The 15,038-nt window shown below is 34.5% G+C and overlaps 1 protein-coding gene across 2 annotated transcripts in view; it reads left to right on the forward strand.

Annotated features, from left to right (window-relative positions):
* LOC149779266 (folylpolyglutamate synthase, mitochondrial-like) overlaps positions 1 to 15,038 on the forward strand; it is a 96,816-nt gene that overhangs the window by 59,176 nt on the left and 22,602 nt on the right. For both annotated transcript variants that reach the window (XM_089939850.1, XM_089939851.1), the window contains exons 5-7: positions 1,181 to 1,423; positions 6,435 to 6,512; positions 11,663 to 11,807. In XM_089939850.1, the coding sequence (XP_089795976.1) occupies positions 1,181 to 1,423; positions 6,435 to 6,512; positions 11,663 to 11,807 (466 nt within the window). The remainder of the gene's footprint in view (positions 1 to 1,180; positions 1,424 to 6,434; positions 6,513 to 11,662; positions 11,808 to 15,038) is intronic.

The raw sequence follows: 15,038 nt of genomic DNA on the forward strand, positions 1-15,038 counted from the left end.
TTATACCCTCCCCACTTCCTTATCTATATCAATGATCTACCATTAAATAATGAATCCACAAATACAGATTTGTTTGCTGATGATGCGACTTTGTATACGTCTAGTTCTGATACTGAAGTTATCCAAATGAGATTAAAGTCAGACCTTTTTAGAGCCCAAAACTGGGCACAACAAAATAGGATGGTAATTAATGAAGGTAAAACAAAATGTATGATTTTGGGGACATCACAAAAACTACACAAGTCAGGGAACCCAGAACTATTTCTTGCAATAAATAATCATCCATTAGAAAATGTCAAACATGACAGGTTTGTAGGTGTGTCCGTAGATAATAATTTATTATGGAATGACCATATTGATAAGCTTTGTAAAACACTTAAGTTATTGAGATCAGTTCTATATTTCTAACTTGTCACTGAAGCAGAGGAAGTTAAATTATTGAGATTACCTCTATATTTCTAATTTGCCATGCTTAAATTATTGAGAACAGCTGTATATTATGTTATATATATTTAATTTGCATTGTTTGTTTGTTATTTTTTTGTTAATTTCATTGCATGCTATTGTAACATGTTAGGAGAGGGACATTAGTTATTGAGATCAGCTGTATATTTTTCCAACTCCAGCCTTTTAACTGATGAACTGATTTTTGTGCTTCATGTTTGTAGGATAGGTCATGAATATAGGTACTATGAAGTCTGATGTTTATAATTACAATTTCACTTTGAGTCAAGAAAACTTATATACTAGCATATGAGTCGATCAGTCCAATCAGCACAGACCCAGATATCACATAATGCACTAGCAGATCTGGGACTGTACAGTTTGTTAGGAGTTATCAGTCAAACAAACAACATATATCTTGATCTACTGGCTCATATATATATACAATGGCAAATCAGGTTCCGTGTTGTTTGCCATTTGACTTACTAGTGAATGTGTATGATGTATATGCTAATTTGGAAATTAATTGAAATAAAAAATGTGAAGATGTGTGTAAATAGCATTCATCATTGTGACCCGTTCCTAGTTTTTCTATTTTATGGGAAAGGAAATATTTTGATATAATGAGTTACCTCTATGGTCCCCAATTATCTGTGTATCCATCTGGTAACATTGTACCCTTAGATATATTTTCATAACATCCTTGGCTTGTTAATTCTAAATGCTTTGTTTTCAGGCTGAGAATGAAAACTCAATGCCTGGATATTTTGCCTTCCTGACAGTCATGGCATTCCATGTCTTTCTGCAAGAAAAGGTGGATGTTGGAATCATCGAAGTTGGGATTGGTGGCCAATATGATTCTACCAATCTTATCCAGAATCCCATAGCATGTGGAGTTACATCCCTTGGATTGGATCACACATCACTGTTGGGACGTACTCTTGATAAAATTGCATGGCACAAAGCTGGCATTTTCAAGGTAAGATGTGAGAGAAATAAAGATGATAGCACTAAGAGGAAAAACAGCAAAAACTATGCCCACTTGTAGTGTGTTTGCATCTTACAGATACATTTTGATCTCATCCCTAGACCAAGTATTAATATCTCTGACAATATGATGTAACAATGTGCAAGTCATTATTAATACACAAAGCTTATTTAAAACTGAATTGTTCTTGCAACATTCTTCCTGACCAGTGTAACTGTTATTTTTCTTGCCCTGAATTGACATGCTTGTTTTCATTATTTTATTTAATCTTATTAACATTTATAATGAAAGTCAAAGTGGACCATGTGACTCAGACTATAACCAGATCTGACAATACTTTCAATTATGTGAATCTAGAAATGTCATCCAACAAACAAGACAGATGTTCAAGATGAATGGGGTGATCGGCCTCTTAAAATGTTCAAACAATTACCATATAATTATAGATAGAAATTGTTGTGTTCTTTGCTGTGCTTGGAAAGAAAGCAAAAAAGGCAACACACACTGTATATCATGTTGTGTGTATCGAAGTATTACTTACAGCAGGAGAAATTATTGCTGCAAAAATAAAAATGAAAGATTATACATAAAGATCTAGACAACAATTATCCAGACTTTTCACTGTTCCATTCTTGGTACTATAATTTTTTATCCACATGCCTGAGTTGTGGATATTGTAATTCCTCACATGCCTGAGTTGTGGATATTGTAATTCCTCACATGCCTGAGTTGTGGATATTGTAATTCCTCACATGCCTGAGTTGTGGATATGGTAATTCCTCACATGCCTGAGTTGTGGATATTGTAATTCCTCACATGCCTGAGTTGTGGATATTGTAATTCCTCACATGCCTGAGTTGGGGATATCGTGATCTTTCCAGTTGCCCACTCATCTGTTCATTATGACGTCTCTTAAACAGCTGGGTGAAAATTCATAGAACTCTATAGCTGTATTGCCCTTGGAGTAGCCTCCTACCACTGGGGTTCATGTGAAAGCATTTGGAGGTAAGATGTAACACAGTTTAAATTACAGTGACGTTTTGAAATATTTTCTGACCAAACAATAAAATTGGAGTCAGAGCAGATAAATTCTTCTCATTTGTGACTGATAGAATTGCGTTATGGTCCATAGGTCACTGTCTAGAACGGGGAATGTGTGTCTAGAATATGGATTGGGGGATGGATTGTCTAGGATATGGAATGGGGAATGGGGTGTCTAGAATATAGAATATGGAATTGGGGATGGGGTGTCTAGAATATGGAATGGGGGATGAGATGTCTAAAATATGGAATGGGGAATAGAGTCTCTAGAATATGGAATGAGAGATGGGGTGTCTAGAATATGGAATGGGGATGAAGTGTCTAGAGTGTGGAATGGAGGATTGGGGTTTAGAATATGCAATAAAAAGTTTGAGGATTGACTTTTGTGGTTGCATGTCCTTGCAGTTGCTCTAGTCTTTATGTAATCATTTACTGAGATTATGATTTCTACACCTAAAATCTGTTTCTTTTAGTGACAAGGACATAAGAATAGTTGATGTATGCCTGTTATCTGACACCTCACTCAGCATGCACTAGCATATGTATGTTTCAGCCTCAGCACAATTGGACCTTTCTTTATCAGCTACCTCTGAGAGGTAAAGTATACATCCTGTTAAGACAGGTGGCTTCTTCATACATTAGATTATATTGCCTCGAAAGTCAGGTGGCTGCTTCATAGAGTACAGTAAAACTGACTCATAAGACCGGTGTCTGCTTGATAAAGTATATGGTCTCTTAACCCTTTACCTCATAGAGTGTATGTCCTTTTAGGCAGTTGACATACATGTAATAAAGTTACAGAGTGCAGTGTGCTAAAAATAGAACACCTGTTACCTAGTTGACTCCATACACATAGGCCTGCCTGTTGACTGTTAAAGGTGTGTATAACAGTGTAGTATATGTTATGTTTAACATAAATTTTAACCATTTTACTTTTTTTTACACATTTATTATGTATATAAATATTTAGGAGTAAAATTTGGTCATTATAGCTGTATAATTGTTTTTCACAGAAGAATTTTGTGTGTGCTTTAAAATCTTTAGAGAACTCGTTCTCTGTCAAGCCAGTGAAGCCATGTGACCAACCATTGCTGACATTTCTCATACTCAGAAATTACCCATTCTTTGTCTACGTCTACATCACTAAATCATCTGCATTTGATAAATTATAAAACTCATTGTTGCCTATATCAATATCAGAACCTTTACCTAAGTTATTGAAGCTTTCATAGTAGTGATTTTAATTGTACAAACTCCAGAAAAGTACTGAATGAAATCTGCGGCCTCCATTTTGGAGAGTGGAGAATCTGACACTATTACTTTATAAAGCAGATTACTACTAGAGTTTAAATAGCGACCACATGATCTGATGTAATGGTCATTCAAATTGATGAATGTAGTACCTAATATGGGATTTCCCCCTGATAGTGGCGCTTTGAAAACCAGCTCAAAATTACTGATATTTACAGTGGGTGTTGAAAGGTGCTTCCATTGTATAGAGGCGTCCAATGGCACTTCCATGCAAATTGGGTACAGGCATCCGAAGGTGCTTGTATGAGAATCTAGTAGAGGCACCCAAAGGTGCTTACATGAGGTAAAGGGTTAACAGGTGGCTACTTAAGAAAGTAAAGTATATGGTATCATGGTACCGATTGTTCTTCCATATGCCTCAGTGTTAATGTTTTGTGAAGTAAATATACTTTCTATCCTACCTCAGCATACATGTCACACACTGTTGTAGAGAACAATGCTAGACTGTCAATTTGACAAGGACAAAACCAGGTACTCCATTGCATTTAAGAAAGATAACTCTGCTGGAACTAGACAGGGTTAGGAGTTGTCTAGTCACAACAGACACAGTTTCAGCCATGTGTGCCAGATTTGAAAAAAATCATAAAAATGCAAAATATGATTTAGATATGAATTAACATAATCTCACATGTTGCCAAGAGGCACAACTTTTTTTAAGCCTAACAGAAAGTACAGCTCTTACGTAATGCACCAATCACAGCTAGTTTTGTTGTTTATTTCTGAATACAATGTAACCTACACCTTAAGCTCTGCCCACCTGGGGTTGTTCAATTGGTACCGTATACCTATATGTCCTCTTAAGATAGGTGACTACTTGATAACATAAAGTATATGGCCTCTTAAGACAGGTGGCTAATTAAGAGAGTAAAGTATATTTCCTCTTAAGACAAGTGTCTGTGTCATTAAGAAAATTTAATGTCCTCTTAAGACAAGTGTCTGCTTGATAATATAAAGTATATGGCCTCTTTAGCAGGTAGCTGATTTATTAAGTATTGTAACAAGCCAAAGGGGTTTCTTTACTGAGCGATTTCAACCCTCATGTTTATTCTGCTAGAAGTCACAAGTTTCCCCTGATTCCAGACTTCTATGCAACTACTGTTGCAAACTGGAAATACCAACACATCCAAAATATAAATAATTTTACTCTAATTAATACATGACCACGAATCTCAACACTTCCCAATTGCCTGTCAACCTCATTTCTGCATGGCTTCTCCTCATTAAGTTTCCTTAACGTATCACCAGTATTCCATGCCGTAAAAATATATGACTCATCCACTCAATACAGGGAACTATTTTTGCTACACAACCTTAGGCCAGTCAAATCATTATTTTAAGGAACATTTCACCTGTAACTCAAACTACACCATGTTTACCACCATAGCAACAATAACCAGCACCACCAGATGATGGAACAGTCCCTTCTCAATTATTCCAATGTGTAATTTACCAATCCCCAATTATAAATACTGCACATGGAGTCACACGATCAGTTCACACAGTTAGATTTTAATAAGGACTACTGAACTCCAGTGTTACTCGTGCAGCTTTGACCTGAAATCATGAAAAGTAAACCATGACGTCATGAAATCTTAATAAAAATTCACTCTGTGACATTTTCTCCTAGTAATTTGCTAATCATTTAGTTTGAGCACTTAATAATTTCTCCAGCAGCAGTTTCCCATAATTAAACAGGTAATGGCAAAAATCTAAGAAATCCTTAAAATGGAGAGTTATAAACAATTGTGTATACTCCAAATTTATTACAGTATATTGCCTCTTAGGACAGGTGGATCTATAGAGTAAATTATATGGCCTCATAAGTCATATGGCTTCTTCATAAAGTGTATGGAGTCATATGACTTCTCCATAGAGTAAAGTATATGACCTCTTTAGACAGCTGGCTTCTTGACATAAAGTGTATGGAGTCATATGGCTTTTCCACAGAGTACAGTATATGATCTCTTTAGACATGTGGCTTCTTCAAAAAGTGTATGGAGTCATATGGCTTTTCCATAGAGTACAGTATGTAATCTCTTTAGACAGCTGTCATCTTCTTATAATAAAGTATGACATCTTAAGACAAGTGACATCTTCCTAGGGTAAAGTTTCTGTCCTTGTTTGATGAGTGGTTGCATGATAAAGCAAAGTATATGGCCTTCTAAGTCAGGTGGCTACTTCATGAAGCAAAGTATATGTCCTTTTTAGACATGTGGCTGCTTCATAAAGTAAAATTGGCCCCTTAAGATTGGTGGCTACTTCATAGAGTGAAGTGTATGGCCTCTTAAGAGAGAAGACTGCTTCACAAAGTAAAATATAATGCCTCTTTTGAAATGTTTGCCTCATAAAGTAAAAGGCCTCCTGAGATGTAAAGTGTATGGCCTCATAAGCTCATAAGCCAGGTGGCTACTTCATAGAGTAAAATGTATGGGCTGTTAAGAAATAGATAAAGCTTATGGCCTCTTCAGAAGGTGTCTTCAATCATAAAGTGTGTGGCCTCTTAAGACAGGTGGATTCTTATAGAAGTTTATTTCTATCATCCATTGATTTAAGGAATCTTGAAAAAGTGGTTGTTACTTCATATAGTTATTGTTTAATTCCATTCTGACAGTAATTGCATATTCTAGACATGACAGTTTTTATTTTGCAGCCAGGAGTCCCAGCAGTGACTGCTCCCCAGCCACCACTGGCAATGAATGTTTTGAAGGAAAGAGCTAAAGAGATAGGGGTTAGTATTGTAGTTAGGTGTATCATTCATAGGTTGATTTGGTTAGTTGTTAACAGCACAACAGCACACCAGTGACTATTTGATGTGATGGCATCTTAATAATGTCCCTTTCCCAGGGACACACATAAAGGGACCCACACAATAAAGTTCCTTGCCAAGGTCTCACATAATAAAGTCCCTTGCCCAGGGACACATAAAGGGACATACATAATAAAGTCCCTTGGCAAGGGACCCACATGCCATAATAAAATCTCTTTCCCAAGGACCAACATAAAGGGACCCACATAATAAAGTTCCTTGCCAAGGGATCCACATAATAAAGTCCCTTGCCCGAGGGCCCACATAAAAAGGTTTCTTGCCAAGGGACCCACATAATAAAGTCCCTTGCCCAGGGAAACATCACCACAACTGACCCAGGTTGGTCTGGATAGGAGATTCAAACAAGCAACCTTTGGAGTGCAAGTCTGGCATTCTACCACTGAAGCACTGCAGCTACCCAACTGCAAGTGGCACAGACTCTGGTCCAATAGTGTAATATTTGCAGGAAACAGAAAGAACGGTAGAACTAAAAGCATTGATATGCTGCAGCATTATACAATGGCAGATCTAAATCTTGACAGTTCACAGGTAGATGTAGGCAATGCATGATATACAGACACTGAAGTAAGCAAAAACAGAATGCAGACATAATACAGGATTAATTTCAATAAGATGCATTATGAACACATATGAAATGAATTATGAATGCAAATGAAATTCAGAATGAATGCAAATGAAATGCACAATGAACACAAATGAAATGCACAATGAATACAAATGAAATGAACAATGAATGCAAATGAAATGCACATAGAATACAAATGAAATGCATTGTGAACACAAATGAAATGCAAAACCAATGCAAATGAAATGCATTATGAATGCAAATGAAATAAATTAAGAACACATATGAATTATGAATGCAAATGAACTTCAAAATGAATGCAAATGAAATGCACAATGAACACAAATGAAGTGCAGAATGAATGCAAATGAAATGGATCATGAACACAAATGAATTGCACAATGAACACAAATGAAATGCAGAATGAGTGTAAATGAAATGCATTATGAACACAAATGAAATGGATCATGAACACAAATGAAATGCATTATGAACACAAATGAATTGCACAATGAACACAAATGAATTGCACAATGAACACACATGAAATGCACAATGAACACAAATGAAATGCAGAATGAACACAAATGAAATGCAGAATCAAAGCAAATGAAATTCATTATGAACATGCATGAAATGCAGAATCAATGCAGATGAAATGCTGATGAATGCGAATGATGAAAATGATTTGAATGAAAAGGAGAACACAATGCAACACATAAAGCAATGAGTTATAAATGAAATGCATATGCATTTCCTGAATGGATTTGAAAATCTGTTTACTTGTATTTAGATCTGCAATTAAATTTCCAGTCAAAAGCCCTTTGACAAGATAATCCAGGATCAAAGTCATTACACAGACACTTTTTCGCTTCTCACAAGCCATGAAATTCTTCATAATAGCCCATTTCATGCAGACTTGGGTGAACTTCGTAATTTGCTTGGAATTTTGATCACATGGCAGGTGGTCAGCTGACCATAATAGCCACTCGATAGGTGGTGGGCAAAATATGGCTAACGCTTCAACATCAGCATCAACTTATGTAACTACTTCAACATCGTTTATCGAGTTGAAAAATGCATATTCAACAGCGATGCTGCCGCAGATATTAACAAAATTTAATATTGAAACCATCCTGTCTTATTTTCTGGAAACCCAGGCAGATTTCAAACCCATACGAGAGAGTAGCTTTGAGCTGTTTACATCTGGATATGTACATGTAAGTAAGGAAATGGTGTCGAAGTAAACAAATTTAATCCTGACAAATGGCGGATGCTTCAGCATCAGCATCAACTTCTGTAACTACTTCAACATCATTTGTCGAGTTGAAAAATGCATATTCAACAGCGATGCTGCTGCAGATATTGACGAAATTTAATATTGGAACCATCCTGTCTCATTTTCTTGAAACCATGGCAGATTTTAAACCCATACGAGAAAGTAGCTTTTAGCTGTTTACATCTGGACATGTACATGTAAGTAAGGAAACGGTGTCGAAGTAAACAAATTTAATTCTGACAATCAAAGAGCAAGTTGTTCAAACTATTTCTGTGCATCCGAAACATCACTATAATAAAATGCGTTTCATATGAGTTTATCAGATTTGTTTTTGAAAGTATGTGGATAATTTACATATAAATTTCAATCATTTAATTAATTTTATTTCTGAAATATTTCTAAACAACAATGGATGCCATTTTGTTATTTACATGTACCCACCAGCGTTTGATTGGCTGGAGTATAAAGTAACTCGGGAGGTTACTCGGATAATTACAGAGCAACTCTGTTAAATTTGGTATGATATGGACTATTGGTATTAGTCCATCCAGAATTTGTATTTGAATGAAAAAAGAAAACATAAACTCAGCAACTGTATTTTTACATATATTGCAGATGAGATTATAGTTTTATTGTAAGTTCAATGCTGCTTGTTTTTAATAGGACAAGATAATAACGTAAGAGTTCTCATTTAACACTATTGAAAATGGATATTTCAACTTCATTAAATGCACTCTTGATCAACATGAATGCTAGAAACTGATGACAGTCATAAATGATAAATCCCAATGCAGTTTCTGAGACCCAAAAGAATTGACAAGATCATGTTAGCTGAAATGCAAATGGAGTTCATATGCAATGCAGAATCAATGAAAATGAGACACAGAACGAATTCAGATGAAATATAGATTGGGTAACTAGTTTATAACAAATCTGTTTCAAATTGCAACATAATTTTCTCCACTCTATGCAAGTGATCAACAATGTATTGATGAGATTGGTTGATGGACATTTGTACTAGTAAGATTTGATCTTTTTTCTTCCTTGCGGGTGCAAGGTACCAGTAGTAGTGGGAATGCCGGATCATTTCTTGTAAAATTTCTCTAAGATGGACATTAAAAGTTGCATTTCACTGAATCAAATGGGTCAACATGTTACTTCGGACTGAAACTTCTGCCCAACATAACAGGGTTATCAACTTAACAGGGGTCGAGATAAGCAGGGAAAAATTAGCATAACTAAGAAGGATTGTTTTGGGACCAGACCAAAATACTCAACTTACACCGTCTCTTGAGATATCCAAGGTCGAGGTAAGTGGGTTTGAATGTATAAGGTTAACCAGATATAAATAAGGTTAATCTTTTATTAGTTATAGCAGCATATGGTAAAACTTTTATTTGCAATAATGTAAGTTTACAAGAAAAATAAGATAGTACAGTGTAGAACATAAAGTTAAGGTGGCAAAGCTATCTAATCAAATAAGATTTTCTCATTTTTGCAGCACTATTAGTGTATTATGTACTATTAATTTTTTGTCCCTCTAAATTGTTGTATCATTTTATTTTTTTTAGTTTCATATAAATTTACCACTTATAGTAATTGTTCTTCCGTGATATGACATTATTAGCTATACCCTTTTGCGACTTAATTTTTGTACCATGCTGTTGTACCAAGGTTGAACAATAGAATATGCACAGTAATGTTTTATGTGGTGTTTAAAGCCATCTCCATTAATTTAAATACAAGAGACTCAGTAGTTTGTTTGCTATCATCGCAAGGATTTCAGCTGTAAAGGTCTACATGATATAACAAATATTATGACTTCAAGTCTGTTTAATAGGAGAATCCACTTCGACAAAGGCAAAAGTGCCAAAATGGTCTGAGACATCTAGTCCAAAAGATAGCACCTCCTTTCCTAATTTTTATCAAATGTGAAATTAATATCTGGTCTAATAAAGATAATCTTGTTTCTGCAACTCTGGTCAGTTGCAGAATGATATTTTTTTAAATCATTTAATATTAAAAAAGTCCTTTAATTTATAACATCTTGCATCCTGTAGATCGTCATTAATATCACCAATTAAAATGATAATTGGATGTTTTTCAGTATAATCCCCAAAGAACAAATGTTCATGAGGGCTCTGGTAAACAATAAATAACAGAAATGAGTTTATGTAATAATTCTATCAAAATCATTTTGAGGTTATTTACTGCTATATCAGAAGATTATTGAAGATTAGATTGCTTGAAATGTAAATCATAACACCACCACTGTAATTATTTCCATATGTGTGTATGTATGTATGTATGTATTGTTACAAGTCTATGCTCTTAAAATAAGTAACAGAAAAGAGTGAAGACAACAAGCTTTGTAAAATTTAACAAATAGTTCTTTTTTTCTCATGAATACAAAAGTGACAAATGAGAAAAATGAAATTGAGGTTTTATAAATTAAATCCAAAAATAATCCAAGAATTAAAAAACACAAGTCCTATCAATGAAAAGTTCTAAGTAAATCTCAGTTAAAATCCTGATGAAATTCAGGATGGAAGGAGATGATGTCACTAATAGTCAGCATTATACTGACTTGTCAACAGTCTCTTGTTGAAACACAGAAAATATTATTCCAGTTTTTGAATTCCATATAATTCCAGTAAATGTCTTTGTCCAAGAATTATCAGAGCACTTTTGCATTTCCAGGGAAAACAATCACTTGAATTCAATAATTTGAAGAAAAATAAATTTGAAGACTAAGTAAAATGCAAAACAGATTCCCAGATGGGGTTCAAAAGTTCATCCTTCTGGAAAAAATAGAAGTTTGTTTACCAACTGACACATGTTTAATGACACGTAGTCCAGGCATGACCTTGACTCAACTTACTGATTCTTACATTGAGAAAGATAATAAAATTATTTTTTTAAAGTTGTTTACCAAAACTGTCACTGGTTTTGGAACAAGGTCAGCAACATATACAATGTTTAATTCATTAGCTGTTTACATCAATGAAATAAAAATTAAAAAAAATAAAAATTAATTCTGGACAATGTCAAATTCAGTTTAAAAAAATGTTACATTACAATAGCATGTAATGGAAAATAAAAAATTAAAACTAACAAACAAACAGTTAAATTAAACATACATGACAGTATGTTTACTTAATTTGCTTGTTCATTTGTTCATTCATTAAATCAAGGAATTTTTTGCAGTGTGCCTTGCATGTATGTCCAGACATCAAAAAATATGATACACAGGGGAGAGAACTACTGCTAGGCATAAAAGGAGAGATGCAGCCTGTTAATGCTTCTTTGGCTTTACAGTTGTGTCACATCTGGCTGGAAAAAATTAGAAGAAGTAAGTCCTTTATATATAAAAGAGTTTGGTGTTTACCCCCCCCCCACACACACACACACACACTGACTATGGTAGAGGCATAGAGTTTTACCCTTGTCTGTCCTTTTGGTTGTATTTTTAGATCACTGTGTTGGGCATTCATTTTCCATTAATACATTTCTCGTTTTTAAAAGAAAATACTAGTATTAGACTTCATTTAAATAAAGTTCTATGTGCATTTGGATATAGTCATGTAGTTCAAACTCAGAAATTAAGCATCACTCAATAACCTTGCACAGTCTCAGTCATAAGACTTCAGTTACCAACCTCAAAAACTGGAACAACTTAAAACTCTTATGAAAAAAATTTAATGTGCAATAAAATTAGAGTTTTGAAGTTGTACTTCAATTTATTTGAAAAGCAATCATTATTTTATATAAAGTATTATCTGCATTTAGTTTACTTTTATTTTGAATATTTTTGGAATAGTATGAAGCAAAATCCTTTGATCATGGCCGAGCATGTACCAAAAAGAGATTTCTTCATGTTTTATCCCAATGTGATCATCAATGAAAGTATTTAATAAGTTAATTAAACTATTCTGTTAAATGCAAATTTTGATCAGGTTACATTCTGTTAATCTGAGGTAGAAATTCTATTAAAATAAAATACAATTAAAATGATGAGTGAATACTTGTCTCCTGCTTTTAAAAAAAAATGGAGAAAATTAAGCTGGAACTCAAACAATTAATTGTATGGAGTACCAACTCATTCCTTTGAACATGGGACCAAGGTCAGTCATATAACATTTGTGTCTTGGTTTTGGTTAAAAAACTTTATTTCCTTATAGATCCTTTACCTCTTTATAGCTTTTATTCATAGTTTCAATGAATCATGATGAAGTTAATAAGAATCATTCTGAAATGTGCTTACTCAGTCTTTTGACATTGAGCTCAAGGTCACACATTTTACACACATTCTTCAAATGTGGGCTCAAAAGGCAGGCCCTGACCTTATTGTTATGAGAGCTTGGTTTAGTCTGATTGTCAGGATTCTTTGTCATTCTTAAGTGGAGTTATACCCTTGATAACCCTTGATATCCCTTGATTGTCAGATTTGTGCACTTTTGTTTCTTTGTAAATAAACTCCTTTGATTATTATTGGATTTCAACCAACTTTTAGAGGCAGACTGATATTGATAATGTCTCAGATGAGTTTTATTTGCAGCATTTTTATCATCTTTTGGGATAATATTAGCCAATAGGGAGACTCTTCAAAGCTGTTAGACAGCGTAATATTGGTAAGACCAGGGCTTAATTTGATAATTAGCATTATTATTAAGCAGAGATTATAGCCTGTGGTTGCCTGACATATTTATGTTCATTCTGTACAATAATTCAATTAATTTTAATTAGATTTTAGCCAGATTTGTATGCAGCTTGATTTTGATGAGACCTCACCATTCAGTTGTCAACATTCTACATAATTTGTGGCCATTAATTGGCTGACATGTGCAATTTTGTTACTGTAAAGTGAATCCAGATTTACAACAAATTTAGTAAGCAGCTTGATTTCCAGATGAGTTTGTAAATATTGTCTAAGTGCGTGTTTTGCTTTCAGCATCATGTTTTAGTGGAGCGTGATTTGGATTTTTAACATAGCTTTAACCATTTTTTCAGTCACGTTGCTACGATGTCTGCAGTGTGGCAGTTTATAGTGATGTCCAGCACTGGGGCATCATGCCACAGACATGTAACATCATGTTCTACCCAATCACATTATTCTAACAGCAGGCTGACCAGTGTTAACATTAATGTCTTACTGCTGAGTGCCAAGTGAGGCAGCTGTTAGTACCATTTTTATCAGTCTTTGGTATGACGTGGCCAGGGTTTGAACCTGTGACCTCCTGCATCCAAGGCAGACACTCTAGCCACCTAGACCACCAGAGTGGTCCCCTTTCTGTGGAGTTATGATCTCTGATTGTTAGTGAAGTTGTGATCCGTGATTGTTGAACTCACTTTTTTTGTCCAGTAACCTCCCACATTCCATTTGCATTTCAACATATTTGGTATGCAACTTTATGTTTATAAGACTTTGACTCAGTCTGATTTCCATTATGACAATATGACTCAGTCTGATTTCCATTATGAGACTTTAACTCAGTCTAATTTCCATTATAAGACTTTGACTCAGTCTGATTTTCATTATGAGGCTTTGACTCAGACTAATCTCCATTATGAGACGTAGACTCGATATGATTTCCATTATAAGACTTTGACTCAGTCTGATTTCCATTATGAGAATTTGACTTGGTCTGATTTCCATTATAACACTTTGACTTAGTCTGATTTCCATTATAAGACTTTGACTCAGTCTGATTTCCATGAGACTTTGACTCAGTCTGATTTCCATTATGAGATTTTAACTCAGTCTGATTTCCATTATAAGACTTTGACTCAGTCTGATTTTCAGTATGAGACTTTGACTCAGACTAATCTCCGTTATGAGACTTTGACTCAAGTCTAATTTCCATTATAACACTTTGACTCAGTCTGATTTCCATTATAAGACTTTGACTCAGTCAAATATCCATTACAAGACTTTGACTCAGTCTGATTTCCATGAAACTTTGACTCAATCTGATTTCCATTATGAGATTTTAACTCAGTCTGATTTCCATTATAAGACTTTGACTCAGTCTGATTTTCATTATGAGACTTTGATTCAGTTTAATTTCCATTATGAGACTTTCACTCAGTCTGATTTCCATTATAAGACTGACTCAGTCTGATTTTCATTATGAGACTTTGATTCAGTATAATTTCCATTATGAGACTTTGACTCAGTCTGATTTCCATTATAAGACTTTGACTCAGTCTGATTTTCATTATGAGACTTTGACTCAGTCTAATTTCCATTATGAGACTTTCACTCAGTCTGATTTCCATTATAAGACTGACTCAGTCTGATTTTCATTATGAGACTTTGATTCAGTATAATTTCCATTATGAGACTTTGACTCGGTCTGATTTCCATTATAAGACTTTGACTCAGTCTGATTTTCATTATGAGACTTTGATTCAGTCTAATTTCCATTATGAGACTTTCACTCAGTCTGATTTTCATTATGAGACTTTGACTCAGTTTGATTTCCATTATGAGACTTTGACTCAGTCTAATTTCCATTATAAGACTTTGACTCAGTCTGATTTCCATTGAGACTTTGACTCAGTCTGATATCCATTATAAGAC

Source organism: Sinohyriopsis cumingii, chromosome 17 (assembly GCF_028554795.1).
Source record: "Sinohyriopsis cumingii isolate HCF-2022 chromosome 17, ASM2855479v2, whole genome shotgun sequence".
NCBI lineage: Eukaryota > Metazoa > Mollusca > Bivalvia > Unionida > Unionidae > Sinohyriopsis > Sinohyriopsis cumingii.